This window comes from Drosophila subobscura, chromosome A (genome assembly GCF_008121235.1).
Source record: "Drosophila subobscura isolate 14011-0131.10 chromosome A, UCBerk_Dsub_1.0, whole genome shotgun sequence".
NCBI lineage: Eukaryota > Metazoa > Arthropoda > Insecta > Diptera > Drosophilidae > Drosophila > Drosophila subobscura.
Genome location: NC_048530.1, coordinates 12,219,670 through 12,241,327, shown reverse-complemented (window position 1 = coordinate 12,241,327; position 21,658 = coordinate 12,219,670). Strand labels below are relative to the sequence as shown.

Sequence of the window (21,658 nt, the reverse complement as noted above, 5' to 3'; positions counted from 1 at the left end):
ATAATTCCGCGGTCACACAGGCTACCACACTGAAAAGAAAACAATTACTTTTGTTGGTGCCCGAAAAAAACGAATTTTACAGGTAATGTAAGGTGCTGACGCAGAAAAATAGTGTAATACACATAAGAAGGACATTCAGTAGAACATATCTGAAATGGGCTTACATGCAGACGTGTTAAATGGGGCGTATGCTGTGCTGTAAAATCTTTGTAGCTTTGTATTTGAGACGTGTTCAATCTCTGTATCTGGTATGAGTATGTGTATGTGCACCCGCTACGCCCCTAGAGGGAATCAAATGCCGCAGCAATCAATAAAAAAATCATTTTGTCAATCGTTCCTTTATTAAACGCACGTTCTCTTATTTGACTTCCCTCCCGCAGAAAGGCCTTCCTAACTAGTTCATAGAGCAGAGCTAACAAGATGACCGATTCAAAGTATTTCACAACCACCAAAAAGGGCGAAATTTTCGAGCTCAAGTCCGAGCTGAACAATGACAAGAAGGAGAAGAAGAAGGAGGCTGTGAAGAAGGTTATTGCCAGCATGACCGTCGGCAAGGATGTGTCTGCCCTCTTTCCGGATGTCGTCAACTGCATGCAGACCGATAATCTGGAGCTGAAGAAGCTGGTCTACTTGTATCTGATGAACTATGCCAAGTCACAGCCGGACATGGCCATCATGGCGGTGAATACATTCGTGAAGGATTGCGAGGACTCCAATCCGCTGATCCGTGCCCTGGCCGTGCGCACCATGGGCTGCATACGGGTGGACAAGATAACCGAATATCTGTGCGAGCCGCTGCGTAAATGTCTGAAGGATGAGGATCCGTATGTGCGCAAAACGGCGGCTGTCTGCGTGGCGAAGCTGTACGATATATCGGCTACCATGGTGGAGGACCAGGGATTCCTCGATCAGCTGAAGGACCTGCTCTCCGACTCCAATCCGATGGTCGTGGCCAATGCAGTGGCTGCCCTCAGCGAAATCAACGAGGCCAGCCAGTCGGGACAGCCGCTGGTAGAGATGAACTCAGTGACCATTAACAAGCTGCTGACGGCGCTCAACGAGTGCACAGAGTGGGGCCAGGTCTTCATTCTGGACTCCCTGGCCAACTACAGCCCCAAAGACGAGCGCGAGGCGCAGTCGATCTGTGAGCGAATCACGCCCCGTTTAGCCCATGCGAACGCTGCCGTGGTTCTCAGTGCCGTCAAGGTGCTGATGAAACTACTCGAGATGCTCTCCAGCGACAGTGACTTCTGTGCGACGCTCACTAAGAAGCTGGCCCCGCCCCTGGTGACGCTGCTTTCCTCGGAACCAGAGGTCCAGTACGTGGCTCTGCGCAACATCAATCTAATTGTCCAGAAGCGTCCCGACATCCTCAAGCATGAGATGAAGGTGTTCTTTGTGAAGTACAACGATCCCATCTACGTGAAGCTCGAGAAGTTGGACATTATGATCCGTTTGGCCAACCAGAGCAACATTGCCCAAGTGCTCAGCGAATTGAAGGAGTACGCCACCGAGGTGGATGTCGATTTTGTGCGCAAAGCGGTGCGCGCCATCGGTCGTTGTGCCATCAAGGTGGAACCATCGGCAGAGCGCTGTGTCTCCACTCTGCTGGATCTCATTCAGACCAAGGTCAACTATGTGGTACAGGAAGCCATTGTTGTCATCAAGGACATCTTCCGCAAGTATCCCAACAAGTACGAGAGCATTATCAGCACCTTGTGCGAGAATCTGGACACCTTGGATGAGCCGGAGGCGCGCGCCTCAATGGTCTGGATCATTGGCGAGTATGCCGAGCGCATTGATAACGCAGACGAGCTGCTCGACAGCTTCCTCGAGGGCTTCCAGGTGAGCGCACGCGCACACGCTTATAACTTGAACCCTAAATTGAATCTTTGTTTCCATTGTTTTGCAGGATGAGAATGCCCAAGTGCAGCTGCAGCTGCTGACGGCTGTGGTGAAGCTCTTCCTTAAGCGGCCATCAGATACCCAAGAGCTGGTGCAGCACGTCCTCTCGCTGGCCACCCAGGATTCGGACAATCCCGATTTGCGCGATCGTGGCTTCATTTACTGGCGTCTACTCTCCACGGACCCGGCCGCCGCCAAGGAAGTTGTGCTGGCGGACAAGCCTCTCATCTCAGAGGAAACGGATCTGCTGGAGCCGACGCTGCTGGATGAGCTCATCTGTCACATCAGCTCGCTGGCCAGCGTGTACCACAAGCCGCCAACAGCCTTTGTGGAGGGACGCGGTGCTGGCGTGCGTAAATCTCTGCCCAACCGCACGGCCGGTACCGGTGCCAGTAGCGGGGCAGGAGATCAGCAAGAGACGGGAGCCGGATCGGAGGCCATGGTCATTCCCAATCAGGAGTCGCTGATCGGGGATCTGCTGTCCATGGACATCAATGCTCCAGCCATGCCCGCCGCCCCAACTGCCACAAGCAATGTGGATCTGCTGGGCGGTGGCCTGGACATACTGCTCGGTGGCCCACCAGCTGAACCGGCACCGGGCGGCGCCTCCAGCCTGCTGGGTGACATCTTCGGCCTGGCCGGCACCTCCCTTTCTGTGGGCGTACAAATCCCGAAAGTCACGTGGCTGCCAGCGGAGAAGGGCAAGGGACTGGAGATCCAGGGCACCTTCTCCCGCCGCAACGGCGAAGTCTTCATGGACATGACGCTCACCAACAAAGCCATGCAGCCAATGACCAACTTTGCCATCCAGCTGAACAAGAATAGCTTCGGCCTGTCGCCAGCATCGCCGCTGCAAGCGGTGCCCTTGCCCCCCAACCAGAGCGCCGAGGTGAGCCTCGCCCTGGGCACCAACGGACCCATTCAGCGCATGGAGCCGCTGAATAACCTTCAGGTGGCGGTGAAGAACAACATTGACATCTTCTATTTCGCCTGCCTGGTGCATGGCAATGTGCTGTTCGCCGAGGACGGACAGCTGGACAAGAGGGTCTTCCTGAACACCTGGAAGGAGATACCGGCCGCCAACGAGCTGCAGTACAGCCTGAGCGGAGTCATTGGCACCACCGACGGCATCGCCTCCAAGATGACCACCAACAACATCTTCACCATTGCCAAGCGCAATGTCGAGGGCCAGGACATGCTCTACCAGTCGCTGAGGCTGACGAACAACATTTGGGTGCTGCTGGAGCTAAAGCTGCAGCCGGGCAATCCCGATGCAACGCTCAGCCTCAAGTCACGCTCCGTGGAGGTGGCCAACATCATTTTCGCCGCCTACGAGGCCATCATTCGTTCGCCTTAAGCTCGAAAACAAATCGAAATAAGATACCACAGGCGCCACAGCATCGTCTCGCAATGTTTTCTGGCGGTACAACAAGCAAATTGTAGTTTACGTATTATATTTTAACAACTACTATTGCCATGTTGGGTATATTGGGAGTTTGCGAATTGTTTATGCACCTATAACCACAATATATTAATATACATATGCATACATACATACATACACAGCATGTGTAATACTTATCCTGATGAAAGGCGCGAGAAGAAGACGCAAATATGTTAATTGTTATGAAACGTCGCATTCCAAAATATATAATATCCCATCCATCCCCCAGCTCCCACTTTAAACAACCCAAATGCATGCATCTATGTATGTACATACATATATCTACATATGTTTGTCCTAGTAAAAAAATGTATGACGCAGAATATGTAACACTAAACACTAAATAATCAAAACATTTATGCGCTGTTCTGTTTCATGCCGGTGGGGAGAGGGTAAACCAGGGATGCCAATACAATCCTGACACGGCTGTACGAAGCTTTGGCTCGTCCTCAGCTTAAAGCTTTTGGTTGGTGTGTGTGGCTTTCAGCTGTTTAGGGGTTGTTTTGTTTACGCAAGTCGTCCTCTATCGTTCCTTTTCTAACCGACAGTGCCCTGCGCCTTTCGCCGTGCTCTATCCATCCCTGTCTCGCACCGCTCTGCTCTATTGATGCGCCGTTGTTGGCGCCCGCAGGAGTGTGTGTTTTGTTGTACCACAAGCGAGTTCGTCTTGGCCCCGATTGTAGCAGAACACACGTCCATGCTCCAGCGCCACCAGCCATCCGCTGCAAATATGTGTACACAAAATAATAAAATTGCAACACATCAAATATTAAAATTAAGTGGTTAAACAAACCGAGCAGTGGATTTGCCTAACCTCACAGCCTTGCCACCATGCACGGATAAATAATTACAAGTGAAACAACGCAAAGGCGTCGACATTCGATTGAGGACAGACTGCGAGATGCGAGGACGGTAAGAGAGTGCTCCGCCCTATTTTGAGGCTTGTTGCAGGAGGCTTGACACACAAAGCGGAGTGTGTTGCGGCAGTGGTGAGGGATGCGAGGCGAGGCTGAAGTTGGTACAATGTACGGCTCAGTGCTGGAATGCGTGGCAGAGTGAACAACAAATAGCTGGACTGGACTCTACATAGCCATCCAACTCGACTTCCAGTTTTGCATTTCTTCATTAAAAACAAAAGGAACACAGAAAAGATCCAAAACGCATTCTGCCGCCGGAATGAGGGTGGGGGCGGATGTGGTCTACGATGGCCACGACTATGGCAGTGATGATGCCATGGGCAGTCCCCTGGACTGGCCATTTCTGATAAAGGTACGTACGCATACATATGGGTGGACATGCATGTATGTACATATGTATGTACATACATACATATTTGCAGTGTTGTTTTTTTTATAGGTTAGGTCGCACAATATGCAAAGTGTTAACTGTAAAGAGTACAAGTATTGGTTGTCAGTTCATGGAGGCTGCGTTTATGCCTCATGAGATATCGCGAAAAGTAACAAGAGCGATTTCAGCACAGTTGCTGTTATGCTTTGATGATATTCTCTTGTTGACATTGTTTGCTATAATTTGCATTCACTCTACAATGCATACATATTTACATACATATGTTTGTATGTACACACAAAATGCATAAATGCATAATGTATGCACTATAACGCATGCACAAGGGATAATAATAATACAGTTAGATGCCGCTCTCTTAATTTCACACACAAACAATGCTTCAACCGGCAGTGCATGCGTGCGAAAAAGAGTAAATGAGATATGCATGAGTCAGACGCGTGCTTATGTACAATACATACTATGTACATATGTATGTACATACATAAGTGAGTGGTTAACGGTAAAGTGCTGGTGCCATCGCTGGTGCCACTGGCAATGTGTGTCACGTGTCCTTGATCGAATTACAGTAAGAGTACAAACTGCAGGCCAATGCTTATCTCTATCTCTCTCTCTCTCTCTCTCTTTTACGTTGTAATTAGGGCATCTTGGAGAACCAGACATGTACCCCAACCGCACCGGATACCCTGGCAGCCATACTTTGGGCCATATTCGCGGTTTTCGGTATCGTTTACGCCCTGCTCGGCTACCGCTGCCTTCGGGCAGTGGGCTTCCTAAGCGGACTAATGGTGGGTGCCAATGGGATATTCATACTCCAGGACTTCCAGATCACATTCCTCGGCAAGCCGGCAGACTCGGCATTGGCCATTGTGGCCGGACTGCTGGGCGCCGTACTCGGCTCCACATATCCGGTTGCCTCGGTACTGATCAGTGCCTTTGCCGGAGCCCTTTTGTCCGGTGCCGCAATGGCCGTTTGTGTGGCCACAATGCCGGACAACGAATTTGGGGTAAGTCAAAAACCCAACTCTCGCCCTCATCCTTCATTCTACTCATGTTTCGTTCTTCGATTTTTGCGTTCTCTCCGATTTAGTACCGTGAAATATATGTGGCCGTGGTGGGTGGCGCTGTCATCTGCTCGGTGCTCACTCTGTGCTGTGTCAAATACGTTACTATACTCACCTCCAGCATTGTGGGCACGGCCATGATCATTGGAGCCATCGACTTCTTCATGCACGGCCTGGAGACGATAAACTGGGTAAGTGTCAAGTGCTGCTTCCCCCCTGATCCAACTAAAAGTTGTCCTGCTGCAGATACTCAACATGAGGCCGCATCCGTTGCCGCCGCCGTGCTATGGCGGCCTCCTGATTGCCGCCTGGCCCGTGACCATCGTGCTCAGCATCATGGTGCAGTGCTTCATAACTGCCTGGCGGGTGGATCATCGCAAGCGTGTATACATGCGGCACCACAATCATCCCAACCATCCCCATGCTACGCACTTGCCGCACAGCCAGCAGCAGGCCGGACCGGGCCACGCCCATGCACCCGTAAGGCGCTCACAATCGCGCACTCGCGAGACACGCGAGGAGGCCAGACAGCGCAAGTTCCGCTACCTGTACCAGGTGCGAACGGCACGGGGCGACATCATATCACAGGTGAGTGACACTCGCACATGCACCACTCAGCAGCGAATATCTTGACCATCACTTGACTCTTATTGGCAGAACTTTGTGTCAGCCCTGCAGAAGCGCATTCAGCTAAGTGGCACAGATACGCCATCGGAGCGGTCGATCAAGACCAGCTCGAACGAGCGGAACACCTTCAGAAGCGACCGCACCCACTTCACCACCATCCACGACCCGGACTCGGAGCTGTGCGATAAGATCGAAATTGTCCGTGACATTGGATAACAAACAAGCAATAGCTACATGTAACTATACCCGTAAGGGGGGACTACGGGACTACTGTGGTACTCTGAAAAGGTTCGGACACGGGTCGGGGGATATATCGACGGGGATCGGCGGAGCGAGCGAGCGAATTGAGATCTAGCTGGAACAGCTGGAGAGTACGGTACACAGAAGTGCGGTTACATGTTGAGGCTATATTTCGGGCGCAAAATGCCTTACACTTGGACACGGATATGGAAGCACAAGCCAGAATGGAGTTGTTGTAGAGGCTCCATGAATACACATGGAATATAAACTGATCTTAAAGAATTTTGAAATGGTGAACAATGGCAGTTCAGAGCAGAGATGGGGGAGAGAGAACCCATAACCCTAAACGTACTCCTCTTATTCGTGCACAGCTAGAATTTAAGCCCAAAATCCATACGATAAGTCTCAAATGAGTCGAAACACTTAATGAAATGTTACAACGGAACATATATCTGTGGCATGTATGTAATTCGATTGAAATGAATGAGGAAGGAACGCATTTAGTGTCTGCAATAAGTTGACTTCTGCGGCGAGTGATGAGTGTGATTCACGATGAGTCATAGGTATTTCGTATTCCTGGAACTAAAACTAACTTAACTAAAAACCAAAACAAAAACTAGTTACGCTTCTCCTTCTTCAAATATCGCAATTTACTATTCAGTTAATATCTGTGTTAATATTTATACGATACGATAAACCGAGTTACGAGTTGGAGATATTTATATATCAAGATTGTGGCATTTCGTTCCATTTTAACTATCAAATAGTCCTAAGAACATGTTTGAAACTCCTTCAATTAATTGACAAGAACAAAGTGAAGCCAAGCACAGCAGATAATAAAAAAGAAACTAAACTAAATACAATTTATATAAATATATAATAAAATACCTATTAAGTACAATAAAACAAAAAACAGTGAAGGGAAATATGTAATAGGCTTAAGCACATGTCCTTGTATTACACTATACACCATATACTATAATATATATACATATATATATATATATATATATACATATATACTATGTACGATTACACTGTCCTGTGCAGGCAGTTGCATTTGGATTTTAGACCTGTACAACTGAACGAAAATATATCCACTTAGAGTTAAGATCATATGTAGCTTTAGCAATTGAAATAGCCAAAGTGACGAAGACATTTGGATTGATTGATCGTATGTGAAGGCGGGGAAAAAGCGAAAACCCCATTGAGATAAACCCAGTACAGAACCACTCGTTCAGCCGTCTTAGCATTAGCCATAGGGATAATATTACCTATATTATTATGATCTAAGATCCTTTCAAAACTGCGGTACAAACTAAGAAAAAAAAGAAGAATTCCAATAGATTCAGGCGATCAACGCATGTTGAGGGTATCTACATACGTACGAGTATATTCAATTTTAGTGATATATAAAATGAAAATGCAAACACACAAAAAGCCTTGAAAGACAGTTGACATTGCCAGTCAGAGATACTTATCCATGCATCCATTGTACTTCTACTTCTACATTGAATCAGTGTAATTTGTTTTCCTTTTGTCTGTGTTGATGTTGATCAGATTTCAGTTTCTAGCAATTGCTGCCGTCCGCAATTTGTTGATTTGTTACAACTACTTCTTGATATTTGATCATCCTTTATTGTTCCCCCTGCTTCTGAGTTACTATTGCATTTATGATGGATGTTTACTGGCTTTTAACAGCAATGTCTCATACATACTGACGGATACTGGCGGTGTTGTTGGACACACAGAGGTCGCTTCTGTGGCTCTCTCTCGGCATTTAAGAGAACTCTTGTCAGACAGGGGTTTCCATTTTAGTCTGTAAGAGCACTACCAGCTGCATACTAAAGTAGTGAGAATCTTTAAAGATTTAACAGCCCAAGAAAAACAACAACAAGCACACACACACACACACACACAAGAATAATTACGGAGGCAGAAGGGCCATCAGGGCTATTCTGGTTTTCGATTTCACTTTGAAGTCGCCAATCCGTCTCCGAGTACATACTAGACATAAGATTTACCCTAAGATGGACACTTTTGTAGAGAATAATTTGAATCAATTTCCATTCTCCATGATCTTAACTTAACATCTCTCAAACTACGAGTATCTACGCAAATCTGACAAAGTGAAATCAAAGCTTCGAATGGCCTCCCTCCTGTACACACACACCCTCCTTATAATATTCAAAAAGAATAACAAATACAATAAATAAACCATGCAGGCCAAACAGAATGGATGCGCCTTCTCATTTGGTTGCCAAAATTGAGACTTATCGGAATAAATACTGGGCCAGCACAAGCTTCTATTTTCAGCTATTTGGAATAAAACAAAATCAAAATGGCATCGTTTTTAAATTGCATTTTATTGCGTAGTTTAACATGAAAAGCAAGTAAGTAACTTAAACGTTAATTGTTATTGAACAGATTGAACAATTGTGTTCTTGTGTGCGCTGTGCTGTGCCGTTGCTCGTCAATGCTTTCCACCGCCGAAAAGAAATTATTTTCAGCCAATCAACCATGGCAGCAGGTTTGCCAGTGCTTTTTTGTGTCTTAGTTGTATCTTAACAATTAAATAAATTGTTAAGTTGTGTAAATGATTAGTTTAGTGTGTGAAATATGGAGATATAAATAAATATTCGCTGCAATTGCTGAGATATCCTTGGTCTTGAATGCCACTGGCATGGTTGATTGGCTGTGGTGACCCCGTGCCCTAGGGGTCTTACGTGTATTCAACAATTATATTAAATTGTTAACTTGTGTCAATGTTTAAACATAAAGAGTTTAGTGTGTGCCAGAGATATCCTTGGACTCGTATGTATCAGCGGAATAATTTTTGTTGTGTGTTTTCAATCTAAATTAAAATTAATTTATTAAAAACTACTGACTTTTTGTTTAACTTTATTTTACTTACTCTCCGATTTCGGGAATTCATTGTTGCCGAGTGGAATATACCCAAAGCCAACAGGCAAACAGAGCGTAAAGGCCAGCAGCCAAAAGACTATATGGACATACAAAGAAAAGGAAAATCAGCTGGGGAAAGTACAGCAGGTACTAGCAACCCCAACAGCAGTCAGGTTCCACAACCCTTTGTATGGGTTTGGTTGCTCGTTTTTGTACTTACGCGGCGATGGCCTTTTCCTTGTTGCTCCATGAGGGCCAGAAGCGAAAGTAAAAGTCCAACATTTTGTGTATGGGTCTCATTTTGTAGGAACTGCTTGAAAGTGTAAATGCCTCTGCCCGGTACATGTCGAATGTGAATCAATCAATCAATCAAATAAAATCATATATCAATCACTGCTTGAGAATGGAAGGAATTTCGTTTGCTTTTCCGCATTACAAAAATGTCAGAGCACACTTACGCGTAAAAATTTAATTGCCGAATATTTGTAAATTTTGTATTTGAAAATTGTAAATTGAAAATATTAAATATTAAAATATTCTTTAGAAAAGAAGGAACTGATGGGAACTCGCGAAAACCATTCAACACAATTAATTATTAACCAATTGAAAATATTTTAAACTATGTCCGAAATAATTTTTTTTTCAATTTTAAAGAAATATTTTCTTTTTTACTTCAACTTTTTTTTTTCTTTTTCCGAAATTTTTCGGTTTTCTAAAAAAACTTTGATTTTTTCCGACTCTACAAAAGTAGATGTGTTCTCGACTGCTCTCGGTAGTCAACTGAATATTCTCGGAACAAAATCTAGGCTCCTCAAAACAGGCAAGGGCCGGACGATTTCATGGCCTACTAGTTTCAGTGAAATTTTCTATAAATTTGAATTTATTTCAAAAATTGTTTGATTTCATTCAGGAGATTTCATTTTTGGTGCTTTTCTAAGTTTTCCCAGTCACGCTGCCCATACTCTTATAGTTTTTTGAAGTTATATCCATCGAATTTCTTATAAGGCATGCTGAAGCAAGTGCAAATGTGTGGGCAAAGCCTGAAATGCCAGCGGCCGTGCTGACCGCACTGAACGCCAGGCCACAGCAATGGAGGCCAGGTAGAGGTTATGAAAAAAAAGAACTATCAGGCCTAGGGTCGAGTGCGATCAACCTTTTGACATGGTAAAATCCGTCCCAGAGTTCGAACGGAAACAAGGCGACTGTGTCGCTTGGCGCCAAGCAGCGCTGGCGGTCCTACAAAGTTTTCGAGCCCTATGAGGGCAGCATTAAATGGCAACAGATATCCTACGAAATAAGGTGAAAGGGGCTGCAAGCAATATTTTATCATCTTTTAACACGGTCCTGAATTTTAAGGCCATCCTTAATAGGTTAGATAGCTCATATTCTGACAAAACGCCAGTGAGCGTACTACAGCGGCAGGGAAACCTATCTCTGACAGAGACTATGACGAAATTGAAATTGAGAATGGAGTTTTAGTGAGATCTTTGCTGTGCTGCCACCTATGGGACAAGTAAAAGGGAATTGTGCATTGGTTTTCGGTATTTCGAGCGCAAGGTGTCTCTTCCATCCATGAGAAAAAAGTTCGTTCTGTCCGTGTGGTGTAGTTCCTGGTGGAGTCCTTATAGCGCTACCATTGACATACATGTCAATACATGTATTTAAATAAATAATTTTATTATGTGCATTTTAGGTGCAGCTTGAATGAGTGAAATATGCTTTCATTTTCTTTCGTTTCTTCACAAGTAAATTCCAGTGAAAGCTACAGTTTTGCTCTATTGTGTGGTATCTGCTTCTGTCAAAGTTCTGATTCGATTTATAGCCCGCGACTGTGCCCAGCTGCCAGCTGCCAGCTGCTTTCTGGGTTGTAGATGTTTTTTTGCCAGACTTTCTATTTAATATTTCTGCAACTTTTTAACTTGTATTGGGATACAATTTTCAATTTACTATTCAACTGGTTCAAGCTGCTCCGTTCCCCATCTGTGGAGTCGCATCACTAATCGAACAGCCAGTTCAGGCACTGGCTAGCCCGACCACTGGTTAAAGTTGTAATTCTCGTTGACGGCACAGAGATTCGGATATGTGGGATTCCTGCCCGAGGTGCACTCGGAGGCTGGTGCACCAGCACGGTAGACGGGATTGTTGAGGACATTCGTCACGGCATAGTCGCAGGCCAGCAGCGTGGCCTGCACATTGTTGGCGTCCGTGAATCGGGCGATGGCACAGCCCACGCGGCTGTTGCGCTCATTCACCATCGTCGTGAAGTGCCCAATGGCGCTATTAATGGAGGATTAAGATGGAAAGAAAAACAAAGGGCACAACGGTACGCACGGTCCGCCACGCATTTGATAGTTCTCCATGTCGCCGCTGGTTGCATAACGGTTCTCATCGAACCACGCAGCAATGCGCTGGCGCAGAAAGTCGGCCACGTCCCCGCTGCGTGTGAAGAGAATGCTGAGGTTTTGTCCCGCGTAGCGGTAGGTGTTCGTGTTGCGGCACTCGTCGTGGGCCATGCGGCACTGCAGGGCATTGTAGGCGGCCAGCTGGGCCAGGGTTGGGTCCCAGCTCATGGTGGCCATGTGGACGGCGCTGGGGAAGCCGCTCAGTCCCCCGCCGGCGATCTGGTTGCGGCGCTCATTGTGCAGCTGAAGGATGAGCGGAATTTGGGGGTCTATGGGCACGAACTCGCCACTGCAGCCGCTGACAAAGCGCTGACCCCCCGCCCCGTTCGAGTTGGCTTATCAGTGGAGCACATTTAGGGTATCAAAATGGGTCTGGACCCGTGGGCATGGACACACTAACTTACGCCGCTGTTCTGGCAGGCCACATGTCTGCCGCTGGGGCATAGTTCCGGGTCACAGTAGTTCTGGCCAGCAGCAAGAGGATACAGGACGGCCAGCAGGAAGGCCGGAAACAGCCGGGCAAACGATTGACGGTGTCTCATCACTGGCATTCGGGCATTCATAGATGAATGGAGAGCCCCATGCACTACTCGGTATTTATAGGCAATCCCTTCCCCAATATAAGTGGGTGAATGTTCTATATATGCTGTATATATATACGCTTTAGCGTAAACAACAAAGTGGAACAGTGAATCATCGTTAAGAGCCGAGATGGGTTGGCTTCAATATTTTAGGGTGGCCCCAAATAGCAATTGACTGTTTCAGTTTCTGTTGTCTTCTGTTGTACATTTCGACTTATATTTTATATGAAATTATTTTTAGTTGAAGTTTTTAAGATTGAGCCTTATTTTGTTCCTCCAATCTCTATGTCCACTCTGAAATAACACACTCCTCCTGCTTTCATACAAAATTTGAATTTTTAACGAATTTCATTTTGGAAACAAACAAAAAACAGTGTACCCAGAGAGCATGCACTTGGCCCACCTTGGTCATACTGGGCACGGAGCGAAATATATTGCAAATATATATAAAATATAAAGCGCATCTGAGTACTAAGCCTTAACATGTACAATTATGTACATTGTTTTCACAAAGCTTCTTTTGCTGTAGATTGGTAAGTGTGCCGAACATTGGGCGAATTGTTGATTTATTATTCGGTATATTTACGGTATATTTTGAACATGAGAAGGTATATTTTGCTATATTTTGTTGAGCGTCCTTCGGTATATTTTGTTGATAAGTCCACGGTCACACTGCGAACAACAGCGGCTACGATAAACACAACAGAATTGTTTCACTAACTAAATTCCAAATTCAACTCAATAATGGCAGCAGCAACAGTACCTGGACGTGCGCTTCACTATGTATTCAAGATCGGAGACCGAGCCAAGAACGCCCACTTCTTCCGCCAGGTCCTGGGAATGAAGGTTGGTACCGCTTCTTCTGATTTGATTTGAAAATAAAAGTGTTTGTTGAAAGCTACATCTGTGTGTACGTTATCGCTTCGGGATGCGATACGAGTGCGGTTTTTTTTTATCTGAACAACGCAATTGGTAATTAGTGGCTGCTGACTGACTAATTAGAAGCCCAGATGCCAGATAGCCGTAATGACTCTGTAATTTTGCACTAACCACTAACAAATATTGCTGTTTCCGTCTCTGTCTGTGTCTGGCTTGGTGAAACAGGTTTTGCGTCATGAGGAGTTCAAAGAAGGTTGCGATGCCGAGTGCAATGGGTAAGTCGCTGGCAAGAGGCAGCTAGAGTCAGAGAAAAACTAGTCCCCTAATCCCTTGCAGACCCTATGACAATCGCTGGAGCAAGACCATGGTCGGCTACGGCCCGGAGAGCTCACATTTTGTCATCGAGCTGACATACAACTACGGCGTGACCAGCTACGAGATGGGTAAGCAATCAGCAGCAAAACTTGTGCCGTCATTGAGTTGCCAGCAATCTGTAATCGACAATCTTCCCACAGGTAACGATTTCGGCGGCGTCACCATCCACTCCACCGAGATATTGTCGCGCGCCGCCCAGCACTCGTATCCAATTGAGAAGGCGGATGGGAATGGCAGTGTGCTCACCTCTCCCGACGGCTACAAGTTCTATGTGATCGACCAGGCCCCGTCATCGGCCAACGCCGATCCTTTGAAGTCGGTGGAGCTGCATGTGAGCAATCTGGCGGCCTCGCGCAACTACTGGCAGCAGCTGCTCCAGATGAAAATACTAGCAGAGACCAAGCAGACCCTGTTGCTGACCTATGGCGGCAATCAGGCGTCGCTTCAGCTCACCCAGATCACGGATGCACTCAATCGGGCCAAGGCCTATGGACGGATTGCCTTCGCAGTGCCCTCGGCCAACCAACCGCCGCTGCACGAAGCAGTGAAGGCAGCCGGCGGCACTATCCTGAAGCCGCTTATCACCCTGGATACGCCCGGCAAGGCCACCGTATCAGTGCTAATTCTGGCCGATCCCGATGGTCATGAGATCTGCTTTGTGGATGAGGAGGGTTTCAGCCAGCTCTCCCAGGTGGAGCCCGATGGCGAGCAGCGGCTGGACAAGTACATTGCCAAGGATCCCTTCCAGCCAAAGTGATGCCTGCTGCTCTCTGACATTTGCAGCATTTGTACATAAGATACGATTTTTTTTTCGGACCTAATTGCGGATAAAAAAGTTGATATTTTCCATGCACATTTTTTTTTTTGGCGATTGTTGACGTTTTTCTGAAACGCAAGGCGTGAAAACGAACAATAAATAGCAATAGAAAGACAAAATAATGATCGGAAATAACATTAGCATAGGTACAAATATAAGAAGGGCACGGGAAATGCTTCCTTTGCATCCACGTTTGGTGTCTCTTAGGATGCTCAATATCCAGCTGTAAAGAGTCTTAAGGATTTGCTCATTCAGTTGGAATCCATGGCATCCAACGGCCCATAGTGTCGCCTGTCCCTTCACGCACTGTACAATGGGCAATACATTTCCATTGCCTCCGATCAACTCTTGCTGCGCCTGCACCGAATTTTCATTCATTTTCATTCAAGCTCTTTACGTTAAACAAAATCGTTTCTTTTATTTAACTTTTTAGGTTTTTATTGTTTTTTTTTATATATTTTTCTTAGTTGCTTTTTACTTTTCTGACCATTGCAATGCAAAATCCGAAGACAATTAAGATGGAACCAGCATTGGTCGCGCCCCCGGGTAAGCTTTTGCCACCACAGAAGCCCTGGGAGATGTTCGACTGGCCGGAGGAGCAGCGACGTAACATCCACCGGAGCTGGGGCAGTGTCTTTGCCAATGCCCGGATGGATACATCGGCGCAGAAGTATTTCGACAAGTGCATCGATGAACATCATGGCCAGGATTTCAGGACGCTGCAGCTGAGGAGCAAGTTCAATCGGTCGGTGGCACGGGCGGAGGCGGCACTGCTTGACAGCACAAGGGCGGCCCAGGTGCTGGGGCCGGACGATGTGCACACTCAACTGGCGGTGGCGGATGCGCTGTACGACCTCAATCGCTTCGAGACGAACAAGTTGCTGCTGAACGACAATGTGCGCCGACATGTGGGCACCTCCATGGAGCCGTTCGAGAAGCGCTTGATGGTGGTTAACGAGAACTTCAAGGACAGCCTGGGCGATGGCCTGGCCAGCTTCTTCATGAATAAATCGAGCAGCCTGAAAGCGTTCTACGAGCAGAAGTCGGTGGGAGGGGAGCTGGTGCCAAAGGACAGGCGGCCGCACTGGAAGATCATCAGGCAGCAGCAGCAATGCGATGTCCAGAGCGTTCAGGAGGCGGAAACGGAAATACTCTCGCCCCTGGAGCAGGCCCGACGGCGTCGCAAAACCAAGATATTTTATCAGAACTATCTACACGGCTCCTGGAAGGACTTCCTCTTCTTTAAGACCCTGCGCCAGAATCCCAATTTACTGCTCGACCAGTACTTTGGCTCATCGCCGGAGCGGGAACAGTATCTGGAGAACTCTTTCCAGCGCATAAAGACCTTCACACGGATGCTGCACGCCCGCAGTCCCCTGTACAATGACGTACCGCAGGAGAATCGCAATTTCAAGATGTCGCAACGCTTCCGCGACGAGAGCTTATTTCGCATCCAGTACCAAACGCGCCGGAACATGCACAGCATTCTGCGCACGATCCGTTTCCTGAGGCGGCACGATGATCTGGCGGTAAGTGAGCGATCCTCGCGCTGCCCAATCCAGCTTCATTCTCTGCCTTTTGTCTCAGCGTCTGCGTAAATTCGTGGAAGATGTGATGGGCAACTATGTGAGCGTCAAAACGAGTCGTATAATGCCTTGGAAGACGGAATTCACGAACGAGGTGTACAACCATTTGGCCCTGAGCCTGAGCGAGGGCTACCGCCTGCCGCCCACACGTGTCACGCCATACAACAAGAATGCCATGTGCATGATGCTGAATGTGCCGGCGATCAAGCCGCTCGAGCGAGCAGTCTATGTGTTCGGGGATCGATCATCCTACGGGTATCCAGTGCATGACAGACACAAATCGTGAGCACAGCGTAGGGCGATGTGATGTCATTATAGTGATGTTTCATCTCTTTCTTTTGTAGACAATCCCTACAGCACCTGGAGCAGCGTCTGTTCTTTGCCAAGCTGCCGATCGAGCGCGCTTATTTGCTGCATGAGATAGCCGATCATCATGTGCAACATAATCACTTTGTGCAGTGCCTGTCGTATGGCCAGCAGGCCATCGAGGAGGCCAAGCGCTGCAACAGCAAGATCTGGCAGTTCCTCAGCACGATGCTGCTGGCCAAGGCGCATGCCGTACTCCACAAGTATGAGCGGCAAACGGAGGTGCTCAATGCCGCCTATCAGCTTGCCGCAGATCTGAAGAATCCGCGGCTCTGCACCTTCATCGAGCTGTGTCGCATGCTCAACAAGGACTACATCACCCTGCGCAAGATGTCCCAGCTGGGGGCCAGCAAACGCCTGCGCTCCAAGCAGGACAATCGCTCGAGTACCATCAGTACCATCACGCCACAGATCTCGTCCACCAACCTGTCGCTGCTCCAACCCCGCACCGAGCACGAAACGAAGGCCTGGAGGGGACTAAAATAAAAATTCGGACTGGCTCTGATGAACCAGGGGCTCAAAGGCCAAGAACTGTCCTGAACTGTTCAGTGCCTGGCATTTGACCCCCTGGCATCGGACCGGCGAGACTGACCCTCGAGCCTCAGAAGATTTCAATTGGGAAATATCTGCCATACCTGCCATAACAAAAGCCAAATTATTTTATTTATAATCATCATAAGAAATACGTAAAATGTTCAAAAATCGTATGAATGTACAACAGACATTGTAATATATACAGACAATTATTTGTAATTCTTTTAGCTATAAATACCTAAGAATAATATTGCTTATCCTTAGCGGTCAGATAATATAACAGTAAGAGGCTTACTTGCCCTTCGAATAACTAAAACCGACTACGACCTTTTGCGCAGACTTTCCTCCTTGTTAGAATATTCAAATCCAAATAAATCCAAAAAATATGTTTCACTTAGCAAGAGATTGGCAAGAGAATTGCACGAACTTTACAGATACGTTTAAATATTTTATTAATTATGAAATTAAGAAACCCTGGAAATATGTAAGTAGTGCCAATAATAATAATAAACTAATTAAGTTTTTCTGAATAAAATTCGAACAATAAATATTTTACCTACACATTTCTAATTCTGTCTTTTTTTTTTGAAGCGATGTCAAACTGAGAGTCGCACATAATTTATATTTCCTTCTTTAATTTTCAGCAATATGCAGCTTTTAGCAGGACAGGAGCACAATATGCCAATGGAAAAACCAATCAATAAGCCATAATCCCTCTTCAAGGCCAATACATACACATGTACACATATGCAAAAGCAAATGACACCAAAACTGGGCTTGACTAAAAAAAAACGAAATGGAACGAGAAGGGACGTGTGAGACGCTTCTTACGCGTCACAACTTTTATACCCGGCACTCAGTATTACATCTGCCACTTAGCGGTTATTTGTCAAATTTTACATTTGTTCTTCATCTGTCATCTACATCAACAACACTACTCACGCCAACACGCTCCTTTAGCTCGCCACCCTCCCCTAGAAACACACACTGCAGAGTCAGGGCAGAGTCGCGGCAGAGGCAGCGGCAGAGACGTGTCAGGGGCAGAGGCCAATAAACTGAAGTATCTTTTGGGGGCTGCTTTTGCTCTCAAAAGTATAGCATAATTTCAGGCTGAAAAGTTCCCAATTACAAAATAGCGTAGGACAGCCATATCCTGCAGTCCTTGTGGTCCTTGATGGACTCAAGCGATACAGGAGACTCGTACCTCCGCCAGGAGGCATGCCATGTCCTGATCCGACAGGAAACAGCCGAGTTATAGCGTTGAAGGGGATTATATAGAAAAACAATATTCAAATGGCATTATCCTTAATGTCCTAGCTCCCGAAGTGATCCGGGACATTTTCCCGATCCCGAGGAGGCGTGACATGTCCTTTTTCGACAGGAAACAGCTGAGCTATAGCCTTGTAGAGATTAAAAAGAAAAAACAACGTGAAAATGGCATTATCCTTAATGACCTTGCACATGTAACTACACAAAAAAAGTCCATAATTTTGTACAGTAATTATTTTTTGCTACATCGAAAACTGAACGAAAATTAAAAATTGGAAGCGAAGAAAAAAATTGTTTTTCACACTTTTGAATTATTTATGATGAGCGGAAAATGCAATTGCACTTGACTTCAATTTAGCCAATAGCCTGCCGCCCATAGTTGGGTTTGAGCCCTGTGCCCGGGCTCTCTCCCCACACCCCCCTCCGTTCACCAGCAGTCGCCTGACCTCGCCCAACTAAAAACTACGATTTGCATATTTTGTTGTGGAAATTTGTTGTTTTCGTTGTCAGCATTGAATTGTCGCATTTTTGCCCCGAGACTGGGGTTTTGTTACTGGGTCTGGGTGGCTCAGTGGCTGAGCTGGGGGCTGGGAAATGGGCCTAAAGGAAAAATTACATTTTATTTTGTCGCGTCAAAAAAATAGCAAAAATAACTGAAACGATATAGAAGTAATGGGACGAAGCTTCAAATACACTGAAGGGTACGTATCAGACCAAAGTACGAGTAAGTGAGAAACTCTGAAGGGTTTAGGGAATATTTCAGCACAAAACCTAGAGTATTTGAAGTAGGAATGGTAGTGCCCTTGGAAACTCTTTAAATAGGAAACTGAAAGCTTGCAGAGTTATCTGAAAATATTGAAAACTTTTACGCATTTTAAATCTACTATAAAGTGTTCAAAATATGTTGGAATTGATATCTTCTCATTGCAAAACTTAAGTCAGAGCTGACTTAAGGGATACATAAAAGCAGAATTGAAAGTTGCAGGATGCTATCTATGGAATAATTGGGAATACCCATAGTTAGTGTATGGGAAAACATTCAAAATATGCAAAAGAGCAAATGCGTCAATAAATGCAACGACAACAAATGTTTTATTGTGTCAATGCTGGCCCAGAAGAGCAGACGAGTGGTTGGTGGTGGCACCAAGTCCCAAGTGGCCAAAACAAATGCAGAGCCCGAGTCTAGCTACATTGTGGCACATGGCATACATACTATTTACTCGTGCCCCTGCCCCTGCCCGTGCCCATTCTCGTGGTCGTCGTACTCTTACTCCTATTTGCAGCTCATTATGCCAGTTGCCATTAAAAGTGAAAGAGAAACCCCCCCTGCCCAAGGACCTATCATTCCCCCTGGTCCCCTGCACTGCGAGAAATTGCCAGAGGTATGCCGCCCTGCCTCTGCCTCTGCCCCTGCTTCTGCCCCTGCCTCTGCACCTGCTCTGCCATATCGTGCCTCACCTTGCACTTCAATCAGACTTGGAGGCAATCAACAAGCTCCCTCCTCCGGTTCCGAGGTTCGAGGCTTGAGGCTCCGTTTATGCAGCAGTCGTAGAAGGAGCACCCGACAGAGAACCTTATTTGCCAAATTGAGGTCAGCACAAGAAGGTCGCGATAACAGCGCAAATAATTGGTAACGGCAGCAGCAGTGGGGCAACACAGCAACCAAAAAGGAAACCAAATTGCATTGAACGTTAGGGTTCCATTTTGGTCTGGTCTCGCTCCGGCTGGTGTTTGTTCTGGTTTCGGCTTTGGGCTGGGTTGGGTTTGGGTTTGGGGCTTTGCTCTGGTTTTCTGTGCTGTTCTGGGTGGCATCGGTGGCTCGGGGCGGTGGGTCAACTGCAAGTCATTTCAAATTCAAACTAGCTTAAATACTTAGAGCCTTTGTTGCTTCTGTTCACATTCAGTTTGGAATAGCAGATGACTGACTCAGGGGAGAGGCGTGCGGTAGTTTCACTTGCCTGTGGAATGTGTGAAAAATTGTTTTGTTGTGTGTCTGTGTGTGTGTGTGTGTGTGTGTGTGCTTGTGCTTATAATTTCAAGCTGGATTCATGCCTTCCTACCTAGAACCTCGTACTTCTACTTGACTTTTCATTTTTATCCAATCCGCCCTCGTTTCGATTCTGGCAGTTTTCTTACCCCACAAAAACAGCGCTTGGTGTTCCAAGTTGCAGATTTTTGCTGTTGCTGCTGAAGTTTGAGTGTTCTTCATGGCTGAAATTTGTTCGCTGTTTGTTAATGATTTTGATGTGCTTTCTTTTTGTGGTAGTGAAAATTGTCTCCCATATTGCTGTTGATGATGAGACTTTTGCAGTTGAATTGGAGTTGTTGTTGATTGGATTACAAATTAGTTTATGGCAACCTTCCTGGGAATTCTCTTGGGAAAGTTTTGTTGGATGGGCGTAGGCATGTTTGGGTATGCCCCATTTGAAAGCTTTAAAGATGTGACAACAATTTGAGAGTGTCACAAATTTAATGGCCAGTATCTGATTACAATTTTAGTTCAAGTCGCGACTAAACTTTTCTTTTCCTTTCGCTCTTCCCACCACATGCCACGCCACGCTAGTTCAACTTTGTGAACTTTTCTCGCTCTGTAACTCTCTGTGTTGCTGGTATTGGGGTTTTTTGGTGCTGGTGTTGGTGTTGGTGCTCCTTGGTGGGATGTTGCTCGGCTGGTTGTGCTTGGGTGTGCACTGGTGTTTGCTAGTGTGATGGCGTTACTGCGCTGCCATTCGCAACTAATTTACGACTGCCCATCGTTGCGCTGGAGAAAGACTCTCCAAAGACTGCAGCAATTGTCGGCCAATCCCTGGCAACACCCTCTGCACTACCAGCCCTTTCCCACCGCCTGCACCGCTCCGTGCACCACAAAGTTAAATGAATGTGGCGGCCAGCGAAATATGCTACAAGTAAACCATGAAAATAAATGCCCAAAAAAAAGAAGGAAAACAAAATTTAACTACAAAATATATACTATGTACCCATACCCACACATACACATTTAGTAGGGCGTTGCGGGGGGCGTGGCCGCACTAAGTGTCCCCAATAGGGCATGCAATGCATTAGGGCAACGGAAAAGCAAAGCGAAGAGAGAGAGAGAGAGAGAGGGCGAGGAGAGGGAGAGCCCAAACCTGACCAAAAAAGCGCCCATCCAGAGATGACGACGAATGCCGGTACGATGACCTCAAAATACACAATCAATGGAGGAGGAAGAGGAATCGGAGGAGGTGGGGCCATCATGGAGGGGCAGCATGTGGATGCGGACCCCACCAAGGTGCCATTAGAGCCATTAGGATTTGGCAACTTGAGCCGATGACGAGGCCGATGATGATGATGATGATGCAGCAAAACTAATAAAATTAA

The 21,658-nt window shown here is 46.5% G+C and overlaps 5 protein-coding genes and 2 long non-coding RNA genes across 9 annotated transcripts; 5 read left to right on the top strand and 2 right to left on the bottom strand.

Moving 5' to 3' along the window:
- The first annotated feature begins 19 nt into the window (after nucleotides 1–19).
- LOC117894197 (AP-1 complex subunit beta-1) lies at nucleotides 20–3,577 on the top strand. The gene is made up of 3 exons (XM_034801116.1): nucleotides 20–82; nucleotides 381–1,845; nucleotides 1,913–3,577. The coding sequence occupies exons 2-3, from the start codon at nucleotides 421–423 to the stop codon at nucleotides 3,260–3,262; spliced, it is 2,775 nt and encodes a 924-aa protein (XP_034657007.1). The 5' UTR covers nucleotides 20–82; nucleotides 381–420; the 3' UTR covers nucleotides 3,263–3,577.
- Nucleotides 3,578–3,758: 181 nt separating this feature from the next.
- LOC117892347 lies at nucleotides 3,759–21,404 on the top strand. The gene is made up of 3 exons (XR_004648716.1): nucleotides 3,759–4,326; nucleotides 18,025–18,034; nucleotides 21,391–21,404. It is a non-coding gene; the product is annotated as an uncharacterized LOC117892347 (long non-coding RNA).
- LOC117892322 (transmembrane protein 198) lies at nucleotides 4,326–7,310 on the top strand. Its single transcript, XM_034798478.1, has 5 exons — nucleotides 4,326–4,618; nucleotides 5,296–5,661; nucleotides 5,745–5,909; nucleotides 5,965–6,306; nucleotides 6,376–7,310. The coding sequence occupies exons 1-5, from the start codon at nucleotides 4,526–4,528 to the stop codon at nucleotides 6,559–6,561; spliced, it is 1,152 nt and encodes a 383-aa protein (XP_034654369.1). The 5' UTR covers nucleotides 4,326–4,525; the 3' UTR covers nucleotides 6,562–7,310.
- LOC117892344 lies at nucleotides 8,933–10,256 on the bottom strand. Its single transcript, XR_004648715.1, has 4 exons — nucleotides 9,948–10,256; nucleotides 9,710–9,885; nucleotides 9,500–9,586; nucleotides 8,933–9,439 (listed from the first exon to the last, which is right to left on the bottom strand). It is a non-coding gene; the product is annotated as an uncharacterized LOC117892344 (long non-coding RNA).
- LOC117892341 (antigen 5 like allergen Cul n 1) lies at nucleotides 11,426–12,506 on the bottom strand. Of its 3 annotated transcripts, none has more exons than XM_034798526.1 (4): nucleotides 12,296–12,506; nucleotides 11,821–12,134; nucleotides 11,517–11,766; nucleotides 11,426–11,485 (listed from the first exon to the last, which is right to left on the bottom strand). In XM_034798526.1, exons 1-4 carry the CDS (start codon nucleotides 12,452–12,454, stop codon nucleotides 11,483–11,485), a joined length of 726 nt encoding a protein of 241 aa, XP_034654417.1. In that variant the 5' UTR covers nucleotides 12,455–12,506; the 3' UTR covers nucleotides 11,426–11,482. The 3 variants fall into 3 exon arrangements, with proteins under 3 accessions (XP_034654417.1, XP_034654394.1, XP_034654405.1); XM_034798503.1 differs by having other exon boundaries at nucleotides 11,821–12,200; nucleotides 12,296–12,504; XM_034798514.1 differs by lacking the exon at nucleotides 11,426–11,485 and having other exon boundaries at nucleotides 11,514–11,766; nucleotides 11,821–12,200; nucleotides 12,296–12,505.
- LOC117892333 (glyoxalase domain-containing protein 4) lies at nucleotides 13,159–14,665 on the top strand. Its single transcript, XM_034798489.1, has 4 exons — nucleotides 13,159–13,318; nucleotides 13,577–13,626; nucleotides 13,688–13,794; nucleotides 13,867–14,665. Exons 1-4 carry the CDS (start codon nucleotides 13,217–13,219, stop codon nucleotides 14,481–14,483), a joined length of 876 nt encoding a protein of 291 aa, XP_034654380.1. The 5' UTR covers nucleotides 13,159–13,216; the 3' UTR covers nucleotides 14,484–14,665.
- LOC117892312 lies at nucleotides 15,025–17,148 on the top strand. Its single transcript, XM_034798467.1, has 3 exons — nucleotides 15,025–16,072; nucleotides 16,131–16,411; nucleotides 16,474–17,148. Exons 1-3 carry the CDS (start codon nucleotides 15,038–15,040, stop codon nucleotides 16,979–16,981), a joined length of 1,824 nt encoding a protein of 607 aa, XP_034654358.1. The 5' UTR covers nucleotides 15,025–15,037; the 3' UTR covers nucleotides 16,982–17,148.
- Nucleotides 21,405–21,658: the final 254 nt, after the last annotated feature.

Coding starts and splice junctions, on each gene's coding strand:
- LOC117894197 (XM_034801116.1), top strand. CDS start 421: ATGACCGATTCAAAGTATTTCACAACCACCAAAAAGGGCGAAATTTTC. Junction 1,846..1,912: donor GCTTCCTCGAGGGCTTCCAG/GTGAGCGCACGC, acceptor ATTGTTTTGCAG/GATGAGAATGCCCAAGTGCA.
- LOC117892341 (XM_034798514.1), bottom strand. CDS start 12,454: ATGAATGCCCGAATGCCAGTGATGAGACACCGTCAATCGTTTGCCCGG. Junction 12,201..12,295: donor TGGCCTGCCAGAACAGCGGC/GTAAGTTAGTGT, acceptor GCGGGGGGTCAG/CGCTTTGTCAGCGGCTGCAG. Junction 11,767..11,820: donor TATCAAATGCGTGGCGGACC/GTGCGTACCGTT, acceptor CTCCATTAATAG/CGCCATTGGGCACTTCACGA.
- LOC117892333 (XM_034798489.1), top strand. CDS start 13,217: ATGGCAGCAGCAACAGTACCTGGACGTGCGCTTCACTATGTATTCAAG. Junction 13,627..13,687: donor TGCGATGCCGAGTGCAATGG/GTAAGTCGCTGG, acceptor AATCCCTTGCAG/ACCCTATGACAATCGCTGGA. Junction 13,795..13,866: donor CGTGACCAGCTACGAGATGG/GTAAGCAATCAG, acceptor ATCTTCCCACAG/GTAACGATTTCGGCGGCGTC.
- LOC117892312 (XM_034798467.1), top strand. CDS start 15,038: ATGCAAAATCCGAAGACAATTAAGATGGAACCAGCATTGGTCGCGCCC. Junction 16,073..16,130: donor GGCGGCACGATGATCTGGCG/GTAAGTGAGCGA, acceptor CTTTTGTCTCAG/CGTCTGCGTAAATTCGTGGA. Junction 16,412..16,473: donor GTGCATGACAGACACAAATC/GTGAGCACAGCG, acceptor TTTCTTTTGTAG/ACAATCCCTACAGCACCTGG.
- LOC117892322 (XM_034798478.1), top strand. CDS start 4,526: ATGAGGGTGGGGGCGGATGTGGTCTACGATGGCCACGACTATGGCAGT. Junction 5,910..5,964: donor GCCTGGAGACGATAAACTGG/GTAAGTGTCAAG, acceptor GTCCTGCTGCAG/ATACTCAACATGAGGCCGCA. Junction 6,307..6,375: donor GGGGCGACATCATATCACAG/GTGAGTGACACT, acceptor TCTTATTGGCAG/AACTTTGTGTCAGCCCTGCA.